At 43.1% G+C, this 14,944-nt stretch overlaps 2 protein-coding genes across 4 annotated transcripts in view; both read right to left on the reverse strand.

Moving 5' to 3' along the window:
- Positions 1-4,258, reverse strand: part of LOC127002330 (vacuolar protein sorting-associated protein 29-like) — a 51,663-nt gene extending 47,405 nt beyond the window's left edge. Inside the window, exon 1 of one of the 3 annotated variants that reach the window (XM_050868148.1) lies at positions 4,125-4,258. The gene's annotated coding sequence lies outside the window, so the exon portion shown is untranslated. Of the gene's footprint in view, positions 1-4,106 lie in introns of all 3 variants that reach the window. The other 2 variants (XM_050868147.1, XM_050868150.1) reach the window with 2 other exon arrangements.
- An 8,012-nt stretch (positions 4,259-12,270) lies between these two features.
- LOC127002545 (uncharacterized) overlaps positions 12,271-14,944 on the reverse strand; it is a 28,484-nt gene continuing 25,810 nt past the window's right edge. Inside the window, exons 4-6 of the mRNA XM_050868627.1 lie at positions 13,168-13,266; positions 12,776-12,874; positions 12,271-12,676 (exon numbers count right to left, since the gene is read on the reverse strand). Of these exons, the coding sequence (XP_050724584.1) occupies positions 12,271-12,676; positions 12,776-12,874; positions 13,168-13,266 (604 nt within the window). The remainder of the gene's footprint in view (positions 12,677-12,775; positions 12,875-13,167; positions 13,267-14,944) is intronic.

Consider the following 14,944-nt stretch of genomic DNA (forward strand, 5'->3'; position numbering starts at 1 on the left):
TTGTAAAAGAATTAATTCCCAATAAAAAGAACAGCTCAAACAATCAAACACCTAGCACCTCAGAAACTTTGTGTGAAGATTTTAATACTTTTTTTGTTAACGTGGGAAAAAACACATACGAAAAGACACAATCTACGCTATTAAACATACAAAACAGTCTCCCAGTGGAAAATGTCATACACGACAGACACCTCGCAGACCACACACACGAAGAAAACGGCACACTCTTTCGCCCCACACCCACAGACACTGACACACTCATCTTAACGATAAAGAGCTTGCACGAAACGAAATCATTTGGATCCGATGGTATTCCTCTTCGTTTCCTCAAGGACTCTCTCTTCATTACCGCATATTACTTGACTCAAATAATAAACACTTCTATTGTTACCGGCATCTTTCCTACACAGTGGAAAAACGCTGTAGTTACCCCCCTCTATAAAGCTGGCGACGTGAGTAATGCCGGTAATTATCGCCCAAAATCCCTATTACCTATCTTCTCTAAAGTTATAGAAAAAATAGTTGCAAACCAATTAACTAAATACCTTGAAAATAACAAACACTTGTCCGACACTCAACATGGCTTTCGCCCCCACCTCTCCACCAGCGCTGCACTCACGGCCGTCACCGATAAACTATACGACAATATGGACACCAAGCAATTATCGCTGCTTACACTTTGTGACCTATCAAAAGCATTTGATAGTGTTACCCATAAGATTCTCCTCCACAAACTCTCAAATGTTAAAGTAGACACATTTTGGTTCAAAGACTACTTATCGAACAGAACACAGACAGTACGCCTACAAAACCATCTCTCCACAAAGGCAAACCTACAATATGGCGTTCCACAAGGCTCCATTTTAGGGCCTATATTATTTACACTATGTAAACGATATGCATGAATACTTCGACGACTGCACACTGATACAATATGCAGACGACACACAGTTTCTCCATAGTGGGCCACTGAAGGATATAAATCTACTAGTGAAAAAAGTTGAAACCACCCTAAGCAAAGCCATGGTGTACTTTAATAAAAATGGTCTAATGTTAAACACCCAGAAAACCCAATGTATATTTATAGGAAGCAGACAACTAATATCAAGAATACCTGATAACACAACCATTCTCTTCCAGGATAGTAAGATCGAACCCTCAAACAATGTAAAGAATTTAGGATTGTATATAGACCAATATTTAGTGTTTGATCACCATATAACCGAAATCAGTAAGAAAATCCTAGGAACACTTATGTATGCAAATAGAATAAAACAATGTTTTGATAAACCCACAAGGCAGCTTATGGTAGAGTCACTAGTATTAAGTATACTAAACTATTGTAATACTATATGGGGGACAACTAACAATACGCTGCTAACTAAAGTACAGAAACTACAGAACTTCGCTGCCAAAATCGTAGAAGGGAAGGCCCAGAAATATGATCATGTAACTCCGATAATTAAGGAACTCAATTGGCTCAATGTTTCACAACAAATAACTTTTGACACAGCAGTGAATATATATAAACATCTACACGGTCACTACCCTGAATATCTAATGCCTCTCCCCTCTGTAAACAGCATCACCAACAGCACAACACGCCAGCAGGGTAATCTGTATGTACCAAGAACACACACAGACACAGGAGCCAGACAACTTTCTGTACACGGGCCTAAACTTTGGAACTCCCTGCCAACACATATAAGCACTGCCCACACCTTGCATAAATTCAAATATATTCTGAAAGAGTTCTTACTTAATCGAAACCGAAACAACTGATGAATAACTAATTATTTCATTGCAATAACCTATGTACTTTTTATGTATTTGGATGTAAGAATAACCACTTCTAGTGGAAATAAACTTATTATTATTATTATTATTATTATTACTCTCTCTCTCTCTCTCTCTCTCTCTCTCTCTCTCTCTCTCTCTCTCTCTCTCTCTCTCTCTCTCTCTCTCTCTCTCACACACACACACACTAGTTCAGCCCAATACATAGGGATGATGCTCATTTGAAATTATTATATATTTGCGAAAAAGTTTTACTCGCAGGAAATTACTTCTTTGCATGGAAAATACGGTCTTTGGACAACATGCTGTAAGTATATAACATAGTGCAGTGGCTGAACTATTGTTACTGTGTGTGTGTGTGTGTATGTGTGTGTGTGTGTGTGTGTGTGTGTGTGTGTGTGTGTGTGTGTGAGAGAGAGAGAGAGAGAACTACCAGTTGAGTCAGTGATTACTACTACTTCATAGTGAAACGTCACATTGACGTCACGACTTGAACGAGAGGCGGTGCGTACATGATAACGGCACACAGCCTCGCTACCCGTGCCTGTATATTTTAGTGAAGTTTACCTTAAAGTTACTCTTACAAGTGCCGTAATCATCCACATTTGGCACCTAAGCCTATTTTTGCCAATTAGGTCGGGGTCTTAATCATCGCCTTCCAAAATACCATCCTTGTCCGACGCTTTGTTAAAATGTTATATTCGAAAAACTGTGTTTCATGGCGCCTGAAACGCATAGTAATGTAGGCCTAGTCTCCTTGTTCCTAGGTACCCGTCGCTCACTCTCTCTTTTCCTTTACAGATTTGTAGAAAAGATATATGAAGAGATACTGATGTTTCATAAGGTAGGTAATGAGATACTGGCACGGACCTAAAACGAATCTTAACCGAAGTTTATGTTGTGTGTGTGTGTGTGTGTGTGTGTGTTCATCGTCTTTTCACGTATCCCTTGTCCATTGCTGCAGATAATCTCGATGATCAGCGAAAACCCTCTCGGATACACGATATAACCAGTCACCGCTTCGAGGAACAGACTATGCAGCGGAGTCCCCCTGCTCTTCGTAATACTCTAAATGGCTTATGTCTTGGTAAGGCCTGAGAGAAGCTCATTTTTTTCTCTCCTTGCCTTATCACACAATATTCGCAAATAAACAACGTGTTCCGGACGCCACACCGGGCTCTCGTCATATGCCTCAGCCTGTTTTCGGTACAGTTCGAATCACTGCTTCATTCGTCCACAAATACCAAATAGTATAATTTAGCAATATATTTATTACTTTTATCCTTTCATCTTGTTTCTATCATCTTCCACGAAAAAAAATATATAAATGATTTTGGGTAGTGAGAACTATGACTAAGGTTGGTATTCTTAGACTTCTCACATCAACTTCCAAAGGCTTAAAATGAGATCAGTCGGGTTCTTTTGAGTGTTTTTTGTAGGTTCATGCCACAGAGGAAGGGTCCAACTACCATTAGGGTCAATAAATTACCCCTGGAAATGCCGGAAACTCCTACGAAAGCCTTGTCAAATATGTGTGCTGGGGCGCCGGAGTGTTTAAAAATACGGCCCTAAGGAGTTAGGACCAAACTTCACCGACTGATGACAATTTTAAAACCATCGAGTCCACAGACCTGTCCGGCTTTAATTGCCTTGTTTGTTGTAATAGTTCTCGTGGGGTTATTTGTTCGTCTAAACAAGGTATTGAAATATTAACTCTGAAATAATTCAAGTGAAATCTGAACGAGTCGGGAAGCTAAAAATATCCTCAAAGAATGTTTTTAATTGTTCATCGGATGTGGAAGTGTGTTATGGTAGGCTTCACTGCACTTCCTTACACCCGTGACCCTCCACAGCCAAGTCGTTAATGCTCCTCAACAACCTTTCCCAACATGCCTGCACGGAGAATTGCCCGAAGGGGCCCCCGGGCTTGAGGTCGTAGGGTGGGTGAGGTGACGTGCACCCGGGCGTATGCCCCCTTTGATTGCTTTCCCAACATCCCAGACTTTCACCCACAACCTCTAACTACTTTGAGTATAAAAGTTTGCACCAGAAATCGTATTTGTTCTGCAATGGTTTAGTAGAGTGTCAAGGTTGAAATATTCCTCATAAAAATAACAGTAAAAAATAAAATTTTGAAAAAAATATATTTTGCCGTATTTTCTACACACAATTATATATATAATTCAATCATGTACCTTTAAAACATCAGATAAATATATGTAGTACTGTCCAATATATGGAATAAGTAAAGCAGAAAGTGGGATATAAGGGGCGTGAGTGAAACAAACTGTAAAATATAGGTTACCTACATTTGACTCACCACGTACAGGCTAGTGTGTCAGCCGAGGTGTTTAGCTTAATATCCGGACATGACTCCAGGCCTTCCTCTGTGTCTCGGGGAGCGAGCACGTGGCTGCTGGGAATCACGCGTGGTCAACACCTACACTTCCAAGGCGAGAGGCAAACTAAGGCCGGCCCTAGACGTAACTGTTTATCTGAACGATATAACTGATCAGATAAATCGTTAAGATAAAACTGACGTGTAGGGGGAAATTTGCGCAGATTTTGATCGTTTCAGATGAACTGATCGAGCGGCATGAACAGTTGAATCATTCAAACTTTTTATCTGAACGATCTAATGATTGTTTTCCTTTCAGATGAAAATCTCACGTGTAGGGGGAAAACTGTACAGATTATCAGTCTATTTGTGACTTAAATAAAGTGTGCACGCCTTTTCCAGCTTTCAAGTACGTTTCCTCGTTCATCCTTAAATAATTTTTCCAGTCCTTAGGCACCGCTCTCAACTCCACCAACAAGTTTGTATGAGTATAAGTTTTTCTTTTCAGTAGCCATTCTCTACTCCACTTGCGACCTCGCTTAGATCCAGATGCACTTTTTGCCCTTTTTACACATAATGCCACAGCTAAACCTGCTAGAGCCAGAGATTCCTCCTCCTCGGATGACATTACGGAAACTGTGGTGTGGAAGCGATGAAAATTGTAACGATATATCGGAATGGTGTAGGGGCAGCGACGTCAGATGGCTTGCAACGATTTTTATCTGATCAGTTATATCGTTCAGATAAACAGTTACGTCTAGGGCCGGCCTAATCGCACTCCAACATTTGCTCCAATGTTGCCGGCAATACGTTGAGTTATTGGACAGCTGGCAACCTCTTCTCTCAAAGATGTCAGATTTATTGCAAACCATTCAAACTGCTGTATTATGGAGTGGAATTCTCAGTCGCGCATTATAGTGGCCTACAGTGTACCCCACGGAGACCACAGTACCTACAGGCTCCTTGGTGGTGGTCAGGCAGTGCGGGCACAGTGCCGTGGAGGGCGATAGTTCAAGTCCTGGCCGCCGCTACAAGCTGATCATTTTCAGTCATCGCTGAGCCGTGGCCTAGACAAGGCTACCCACAGGCTGGCCTGATGACTACCCAGAAATCCGAGCTTTAGAGAAACACTATATAAAGAGAATCAAGTAGAGCTAAAGGGGAGGGGGGGGTAATTAAGTCAGGAATGAATGGCGCCACAAAGAGGAAAAAAAACCACTTGCCTGCTTCACTAACGGGCTGAGGCCGACCATCAGGTCCCATTATGAAAGCCTACCGGCGTTATAGGCCAAACATGATATAGCCCCCCCCATATGTTTGTGTGTGTGTGTGTGTGCGGGGAGGCAGTGGCCGAGTGTTCTGCGTGGGGTGTGGTGAGTCCGTGGACCTACATGGGTACAGTCCCACCGAAACACGCTGATTTTTCAAACCATCATCGAGTGTCGGCAGATCACCCACACACTCCCCCACATCCTCAATCAACCCTGACTTCAGCGACTTGGTTCAAAAGGAGCACCGGGCGGTAGCATGGGCCAGGCAAGGAATCATGTATCACGGCAGCAACTATAAATAAAATTCGCCAGCGCCACTAACGGGCTGGGGCCTAAAAAAAAATATAAAAAAATCTCTCTCTCTCTCTCTCTCTCTCTCTCTCTCTCTCTCTCTCTCTCTCTCTCTCTCTCTCTCTCTCTCTCTCTCTCTCTCTCTCTCTCTCTCTCTCCACACACACACACACACTGCCCGTGGATAACGTTCCCTCGTCTTCCTTCCCACTTCCACCTCCCCTCCCTCGCTGCCTTCCGCCTCCCCAACACAAACACAGGAGCGCCAACCATTCATTTTCGTCTGTCAATACTCCGTCACGGGCGTCAGCTGTTCCTCGATTACAGAGACATTATCCCCGCACCTCTTAGCCTGCTCGGCACCTCTGCGGCGACCCACTAGAAACATTGGCGTGCACTTACAACGCTGCTTATTCCTCTGCACGGGTGGAGGCTCGATAAGTTTTTCTTGCTTAGAGGGACCATTAAGAAACATGATCCCCGCTGCCACCACCACCGGGTCAATGGATCAAAAGTAGAATACAACGCAATGTAGATAACTTGGAATGACCTGATGGTACTCCTGTGGCTGCGTACGAAATGGTTAACACACAATATCCTGATGCGCGGGTGCACCATTGGGGCCGCATTGCTACCCTGCCTTTGCGGTGCCATGCTGGTGCCTCTGAGGCCTCCATACATGTGGCAGGGCGTAATGCGCTGGGATATTAGGCGAGGCCAGCCGTCACGAGCATAATTTATCACAGCCAGTGTGGGAAAGAATAGGAAAAAAGGAAAGTTTCGTTTAGTCGGCGCAACATCTGTGGTCATATGCCGGAGAGAGACAGAAGGGGAAGGAATCATAGGAGGAGGGAACAGACCCCAGGAGACGGGACACAACACCTGATTAATACCTGGTACCCATTCACTGCTGGGTGGACAGGGGCGTAGAGTATCGGAAAAGCCGCCCAAATTTTTCCACTCCGCCTGGGAATCGAACCCGGGCACTCGCGGTTATGAGCTGAGTGTGCTAACCACTGCACCACGAAGCCCCTGGAAAGAATATGAGAAATCCCTCTCCCTCTCTCTCCCTCTCACTCCCTCTCCTTCCTTTCTTCTGTTTTATCTTCATGTTGTTCTACATTTACTTTGTCTTCTGCGTCTGTGTGTTTTTAATCATGTATATATTATTTTAGTTGTTGCTGTTGTTGTTGTTGTTGTTGTTGTTGTTTGCACATTATTATTATTACTATTATAATTATATATTTTTTTTATTAGGTGTGGTGATGGTAGCAGCAACAAAAGAAGCATTATTATTATTATTATTATTATTATTATTATTATTATTATTATTATTATTATTATTATTATTATTATTATTATTATTAGTAGTAGTAGTAGTAGTAGTAGTAGAAGTAGTAGTAGTAGCAACAGTAGTAGTAGAAGTAGTAGTAGTAGTAGTAGTAGTAGTAGTAGTAGTAGTAGTAGTAGTAGTAGTAGTAATAATAATAATAATAATAATAATAATAAAGAGAGAGAGAGAGGTGGGGGGAGGGAGGGGGTCATGTATCAAATTCACAGTAGATTTTTTTACCAGATTTTCCCACGCTAGGCCTTAGAGCACACACACACACACACACACACACACACACACACACACACACACACACAAGAAGGCAAACTAATTAAACAGAGGCATATAGAAAACCTAACTCAGAGAAAACAGTGAATGAAAAAAATATAAACGGAAAAATCAACTTCATTAGACGGATATTAAACTTTACTGTGTCATTCTTGTCAACATTTAAAGAGTCTTGGAAACGGGAGAAAAAATGTACCAGTGATGTGTGTGTGTGTGTGTGTGTGTGTGTGTGTGTGTAGTTACAGGTGCGTGGGGAGTGTATACATGGGAGAAGGGCGTCAGTGGTAGGTGGGTGGTGGTGGTGGTGGTGGTGTGGGCGGGACGGAAGCGACAGGCCTGACACCTTATAATTAATGAGCGTTGAAAAACAGAGTGCCATTATTACCCCGAGGCTCACACTTACACGCTCACTTACGCTCTCTCTCTCTCTCTCTCTCTCTCTCTCTCTCTCTCTCTCTCTCTCTCTCTCTCTCTCTCTCTCTCTCTCTCTCTCTCTCTCTCTCTCTCTCTCTCTGTCAAATTAAATATATGAATCAGAGGAAAAGTATAAAGCAGAAGACGCAGTTCCACCTCTTTTTTCCTCTTCCTCCTCCTCCTCCTCTTCCTCTTCCTCCTCTCCTCCTCCTCCTCCTCATTCTTCAACCCAGAGAGAGAGAGAGAGAGAGAGAGAGAGAGGCTGAAATGTATCTTTCTTTTGTGGAGTTTTTGTTTTTGTTTCGTTTTTAGTCTGCAGTCCATCCTCTCTCTCTCTCTCTCTCTCTCTCTCTCTCTCTCTCTCTCTCTCTCTCTCTCTCTCTCTCTCTCTCTCTCTCTCTCTCTCTCTCTCTCTCTCTCTCTCTGTCTTCATTTCTCTTCCTTTTTCACTTTTCCTATATTTCATTCTCTCAGCTTTGTCCCCTTTCTTTTTTTTTTTTCTCTCCTCATTCCTGTTCCTTCCTTCCTTTCTTCATTCCTCCCTCCGTCATTCCTTTCCTCTATTCTCCCTCATTCGTCTTCTCCACCTCCCTCAATCACCTCTTCCTTCTTCTCTCTCCTCTCATTTTTTCATCTGTTCTCTTGTCTCCCTCTTTCGCAGTCTCTCCTTTTTTTCTTTACCTATTCTCTCTTCTCCCTTATTCCTCCCTTCATCATTCTTTTCTCCCCTCTCTCTCATTTCCTCTTTTTTTTATAGTCTTCCCTGTCTCTGTCTCTCATATTTTCCCTCCTTCCTCTTTATCATTCTCCCAACCCGCCTTCTCTTCCTTCCCCTTCCTTCCTCCTCCTTTTCTCCCTCCTTCAGAAATATGCAAACGAGAGGAGGAAATACTTAAGACGACATTGGGGCGGTAGGTCATTAGTGGAGAGAGAGAGAGAGAGAGAGAGAGAGAGAGTTGCCACCCCATATCATAAAAGTCATGATTAAGAAATAAAAATGTCTGTTCGTTGTATGTAATATTTTTTGTTGATTCTTTGGCGGATGTTCATTTTTCATCCCTTGTCGGTAGGTTTACAATTTTCTTTGTTTTTACTGCGTATTTTATTATGTATGGGCTTTACTAAGACTAATCATTGACATAGCGTGTGTGTATATATATAACTTAATACCTTCTTCTTCTTCTTCTTCTTCTTCTACTACTACTACTACTACTACTATTACTATTACTACTACTACTACTACTACTTCTTCATCCTCTTCTTCTTCTTCTACTTCTTCTTTTTCCTTTTCCTTTTCTTTTTCTTTTTCTTTTTCTTCTTGTTCATCTTGTTCTTGTTCTTCTTCGTCTTCTTCTTCTTCTTCTTCTTCTTTTTCTTCCTCTTTTTTTACTTCTTTATACTCCTCCTCTTCCTCTTCCTCCTTCTCCTTCTCCTCCTTTCCGCCCTTTTCCTGTTTCCATTATTGTAGATATCAAAATCGATATAATCTCTTTGTTTCCTCTTTTAAATTATCATTCTCATATTCATCCTAATGCACTTCTTTTTTTTCTTCTACTCCACCTTATTTTTTTTTTTCAACTTCACTTTCAGCACAGTAATGTCTGCAATGTCCTCCCACACACAGCCTCACTCCATTATTCTCTCCTTCCTTCTTTCAGGGGTTTTCCACTTATATTATGCACTATTTACAAGTCTATATACACCGCTCAGCACGGCACAGCACATCACAGAGCACCGCGACTCTCATCACACGTTCATGGCAGCAGACGAGAAAATAAAGAGGAGGGAAATGTAATCGATGGTGCCTAAGTCTGTATATACCAAGTCAAGTCACTCTGCTTCAAAACTGCGACCGGTACGCGCAGGAGGCGGTTTTTGCGCGGAGCAGCGGGATGACGTCACTTGGAGCCAAAAAAATAAAATAAAATACCCGCCAGTTCAGGGGTGACTAAAGTTGGGGCCGTGTGTGCACTCTGGATGTGCATTCTCACCTTCTTTAACAGCGCGTTCAGGCAAGCCACTGACGAAAAAATATGTCTTTTTATTGTGCTATTGCGTGACTGTAATTCCAATGCCTACAAACGGCGGTGTGGGGTGTGAGGGAGGGCATGTTGAAGTGATTGATTTAAATTAGTCCACCTTTCCTCGTTTTCTCTTAATCCCTGTTTCTACATTCTCTAGTTTGGCTCCAAGCAGTGTCACGCATAAACCACGCCTCGGCCGTGTCTCCTCCCACAAACCTGCGTATGACTTGACTTGGTGTATATAGACTTAGGATGGTGCATGCTAATAATATGGGGTGGAACACGGCGTAGTAGAGTTGAGGTATAATTTGAAATGGTTTGGGGTTTCGGTGTGGTTGAGTTCTTTTCGAAGTCATTGAGAGTGATTATTATGGAAATTTATTTTGCTTTGATTGTTTCTGTTCCTTTTTTTATGCTGTGGCTGTTTTTTTTGGTGCTGGTTTTGTTCTGAGTAGTCCTTGTAATTGTTTGAAATGATTAAACCTATTTTTTTCACATATTCTTCTGTGTGTGTGTGTGTGTGTGTGTGTGTGTGTGTGTGTGTGTAATTCCTCACGGCCAGATCACAAGCTGGACTCGCCATCGTCATCAATTATCCTCCCGATTAGAGAAGGCTCATGTATGTGTGTGAGTGCGTGTGTGTGTGTGTGTGTGTGTGTGTGTGTGTGTGTGTGTGTGTGTGTGTGTGTGTGTGTGTGTGTGTGTGTGTGTGTGTGTGTGTGTGTGTGCTAACAATAAGTTTTTAACACGTAACAGTTATATAAGGAAAACAGAGAAACAAATCTGCTTCCTGAACACTTCATAATATAAAACCTTTTTCCTGTAATGTCACTATCACCATGGAACACTGGTACTATTTTTAGCATTGTTTACATGTACTTTTATTTCCAAAATATACAATAGTTTTCCCAGCACCTGTTTCATCATCCTGCTGAGTGCATCATGTTTACTGTTCAAGCACCGTCAAGTCACAGGTCAACGCCAGGAATGAATGTTCAAGCGTCTGACGTTCAAGATTCCACGAAGGAGATAACGAGTCGGTCGTATCATAAGACACTTCGCCGCCCAAGAACACCTACTTGACAAGGCTTTCGTAGGAGTTGAGGGCATTTCCAGAAGTACTTTTATGAGCCTGGTATTAGTTTGACCCTTCTTCTGTACCGTGAACCTAAGGAAACACTCATTAGAACCCGACTGACCCCCTCTTTGACCTTTAGAAACAGCTGATGTGAGAAGCGAAAGTGTCTTATCATACCAACCGTTGGCTATTTCTAAAGGTCAAAGGGGGGATCAATCAGGTTCTAATGAGTGTTTCTTTAGGTTCACGGTACAGAGGAAGGGTCACACTTCCACCAGGCTCATAAAACTACTCCTGGAAATGCCCACAACTCCTACGAAAGCCTTGTCAAATAGGTGTTTCTTTAGGTTCACGGTACAGAAGAAGGGTCACACTACCACCAGGCTCATAAAACTACTCCTGGAAATGCCCACAACTCCTACGAAAGCCTTGTCAAATAGGTGTTCTTGGGCGGCGAAATGTCTTTTAATACGACCTGGACAGAGGCGTTGTGTCCCTATTGCCGCAGCCCCTCGTAACGGCGCGACGCGGGAAAGGCACTTGATAGGAGAAGGCACCGGTGAGGGAGGGTGTGTCTATCTCGAGGAGTAGTCGTGGTAGGTGTGTGGCTGGCGGTAGAGTTGTGAATTAAGCTGCGGCGGCGTTGGATAGGGCGGCGGGTATACGGGCGATGTGCGGGGGTAGGGTGAGGTGCGCGCCTTCACGCCACCATATCCATAAGCGCCGTACACGGGGCCATACGAACACATTTCCCCGGCGTAAGGTTGGTTCAGGGTTCCGCCGCACTGCCCCGTCCCGTCAGAGGCGCCCCGTACCCCCGGCGCCGCGTTGGGAGAGGCCTGCAGCAAAGACCCCGCGCCGCCCATGCCTTGCCCCACCATCATCCGGGACACTAGGCCGCCCTCGCCGTCACCCTCGTCTGAAAGAAAGATTAGGCATGAGAGGTTGTGGAAGGATTAGTTGCTGTTTCTATGTAAATCTATGTAAATCTGGGGGTTCGTCTTCTGCTTTACTGTTCCTGGTTCTTATATTTTATTTTGACAGCGGCAGTTAAGAGAGAGAGAGAGAGAGAGAGAGAGAGAGAGAGAGAGAGAGAGAGAGAGAGAGAGAGAGAGAGAGAGAGAGAGAGAGAGTGAGAGAGAGAGAGAGAGAGAGAGAGAGAGAGAGAGAGAGAGAGAGAGAGAGAGAGAGAGAGAGAGACACACACACACACACACACACACACACACACACACACACACACACACACACACACAACAAAATCACGACTTAATGAAGCTGGTGGATGACAAAGACTCGTTCACCGCCACCGCTCGGCCCCGCCTTGTCACTGCTAGCTAAAAAAAACAAATACAATCGTTGAACCAATATTTACTCACTGGCTGCAATGCGCCCATTCTTAGGGCGTAAAAAGCTTTCGATTGCTCAGATAATATTCATTGGTTACAGAAGAACATATTACTTAACCCCTTGACTGCGGATTTCCTACAAGAAGACATCACCAAGCTACAGGACTGGAACAAAAAGTGGCTGCTACAATTCAATGAAGAAAAATGTAAAGTCATGTACCTTGGGAGGGGAAATCCAGCACACCAATACCACATGGGAAACACTCCACTATCCACCACAGAGGCAGAGAAAGACCTGGGAGTGTATGTTACCAGGCTACCAGTGAAGGGATATCCAGCACACCAATACCACATGGGAAACACTCCACTATCCACCACTGAGGCAGAGAAAGACCTGGGAGTGTATGTTACCAGGCTACCAGTAAAGGGATATCCAGCACACCAATACCACATGGGAAACACTCCACTATCCACCACAGAGGCAGAGAAAGACCTGGGAGTGTATGTTACCAGGCTACCAGTAAAGGGATATCCAGCACACCAATACCACATGGGAAACACTTCACTATCCACCACAGAGGCAGAGAAAGACCTGGGAGTGTATGTTACCAGGCTACCAGTAAAGGGATATCCAGCACACCAATACCACATGGGAAACACTCCACTATCCACCACAGAGGCAGAGAAAGACCTGTGTATGTTACCAGGCTACCAGTAAAGGGATATCCAGCACACCAATACCACATGGGAAACACTTCACTATCCACCACAGAGGCAGAGAAAGACCTGGGAGTGTATGTTACCAGGCTACCAGTAAAGGGATATCCAGCACAACAATACCACATGGGAAACACTCCACTATCCACCACAGAGGCAGAGAAAGACCTGGGAGTCTATGTTACCAGGCTACCAGTGAAGGGATATCCAGCACACCAATACCACATGGGAAACACTCCACTATCCACCACAGAGGCAGAGAAAGACCTGGGAGTGTATGTTACCAGGCTACCAGTGAAGGGATATCCAGCACACCAATACCACATGGGAAACACTCCACTATCCACCACAGAGGCAGAGAAAGACCTGGGAGTCTATGTTACCAGGCTACCAGTGAAGGGAAATCCATGCCAATCGCAGCGGACGGGATAATGATCTTCAATTTATTTATCTTTATTCTTGTCGTCGTGAAGGTCATTTATTAACAACAGTACCATGATTTTTATTTCCGGAACAACTGTAACAACATCAGGAATATTAGGGAAAATAACCTCATCCCCTCTTGAATCAGCTAACAATCTTCCTTCTCCTCCTAATCTTTCTTTTCTCTTCTTTTTATTATATTTTTTTTTACCTGTTTTCTATTTATCTTTTTTTTTTTTTTCGTCGTCTTTTTTTTCGTCGTCATTTTTCGTCGGTTTTTTTTCGTCGTTTTTTTTTTCGTCGGTTTTTTTTTCGTCGTTTTTTTTTTCGTCGTCTTTGTTTTCGTCGTCATTTTTCGTCTCTTTTCGTCGTTTTTTTTTTCGTCGTTTTTTTTCGTTGTCTTTTTTTTTCGTTGTCTTTTTTTTTCGTTGTCTTTTTTTTTCGTTCTCTTTTTTTTCGTTTTCTTTTTTTTTCGTTGTCTTTTTTTTTCGTTGTCTTTTTTTTTCGTTGTCTTTTTTTTTCGTTGTCTTTTTTTTTCGTTGTCTTTTTTTTTCGTTGTCTTTTTTTTTCGTTGTCTTTTTTTTTCGTTGTCTTTTTTTTTTCGTCGTCATTTTTCGTCTCTTTTCGTCGTTTTTTTTTCGTCTTTTTTTTCGGTCTTTTTTTTTTCGTTGTCTTTTTTTTTCGTTGTCTTTTTTTTTCGTCGTCATTTTTCGTCTCTTTTCGTCGTTTTTCTTTTCGTCGTTTTTTTTTTAGTGGTTTTTTTTCGTTTTCTTTTTTTTTTCGTTGTCTTAATGTGCTTCTGCTGCAGGCTTCTCCTCCTCCTCCTTCTCCTCCTGCTCCTCCTCCTCCTCATCAGTACAATCAATGAAAAACACAACAACATGGTAAGCTATGTATATAACTTTACATTTACTTTAAAAGGGGGATGGGATTTGCTCACACACGCCGCGGCTCGGCTCAGAATGCCTCACGGGGGCGGGGGAAGGGTCAAGAGGGGTCATCAGGTCACGCCAAATGGAGTCATGGCCCGATCAGTGAGGTCTTGAGGAAGAATGTTCATCATTGACTTTCAAGGAGGCGGTGTGGTAACAGTCTGCCGCTGTGTGGGTCAGGCTTTGGTGAGTTTGCTGCTCTCCAGCTTGGATGAAGGAAAGTTAATCAGTGAACGTGAATTTTGTCTGTTATTACGAATTACCGATCCTTGGTCGACAGCAACGCTTACCGTCAAGCACACTCCTACACACGACCCTCACACCCACCAAGGGGGCTTCGTAGTGCAGTGGTTAGTAAACTCGGCTCACGACCGAGAGAGCGCAGGTTCGATTCCCGGGCCGAGTGGAAAAAATTTGGGCGGCTTTTCCGGTACCCTACGCCCCTGTCCACCCAGCAGTGAATGGGTACCAGGTATTAATTGGGGGTTGTGTCCCGTCTCCTGGGGTCTGTTATTATTATTTTTTTATTAGCGGGCTTTTTTTATTATTAGCGGGCTTTTTTTATTATTAGCGGGCTTTTTTATTATTAGCGGGCTTTTTTTTATTATTAGCGGGCTTTTTTTATTATTAGCGGGCTTTTTTTATTATTAGCGGGCTTTTTTTATTATTAGCGGGCTTTTTTTTATTAT

Source organism: Eriocheir sinensis, chromosome 23 (assembly GCF_024679095.1).
Source record: "Eriocheir sinensis breed Jianghai 21 chromosome 23, ASM2467909v1, whole genome shotgun sequence".
Classification (NCBI taxonomy): Eukaryota; Metazoa; Arthropoda; class Malacostraca; order Decapoda; family Varunidae; genus Eriocheir; species Eriocheir sinensis.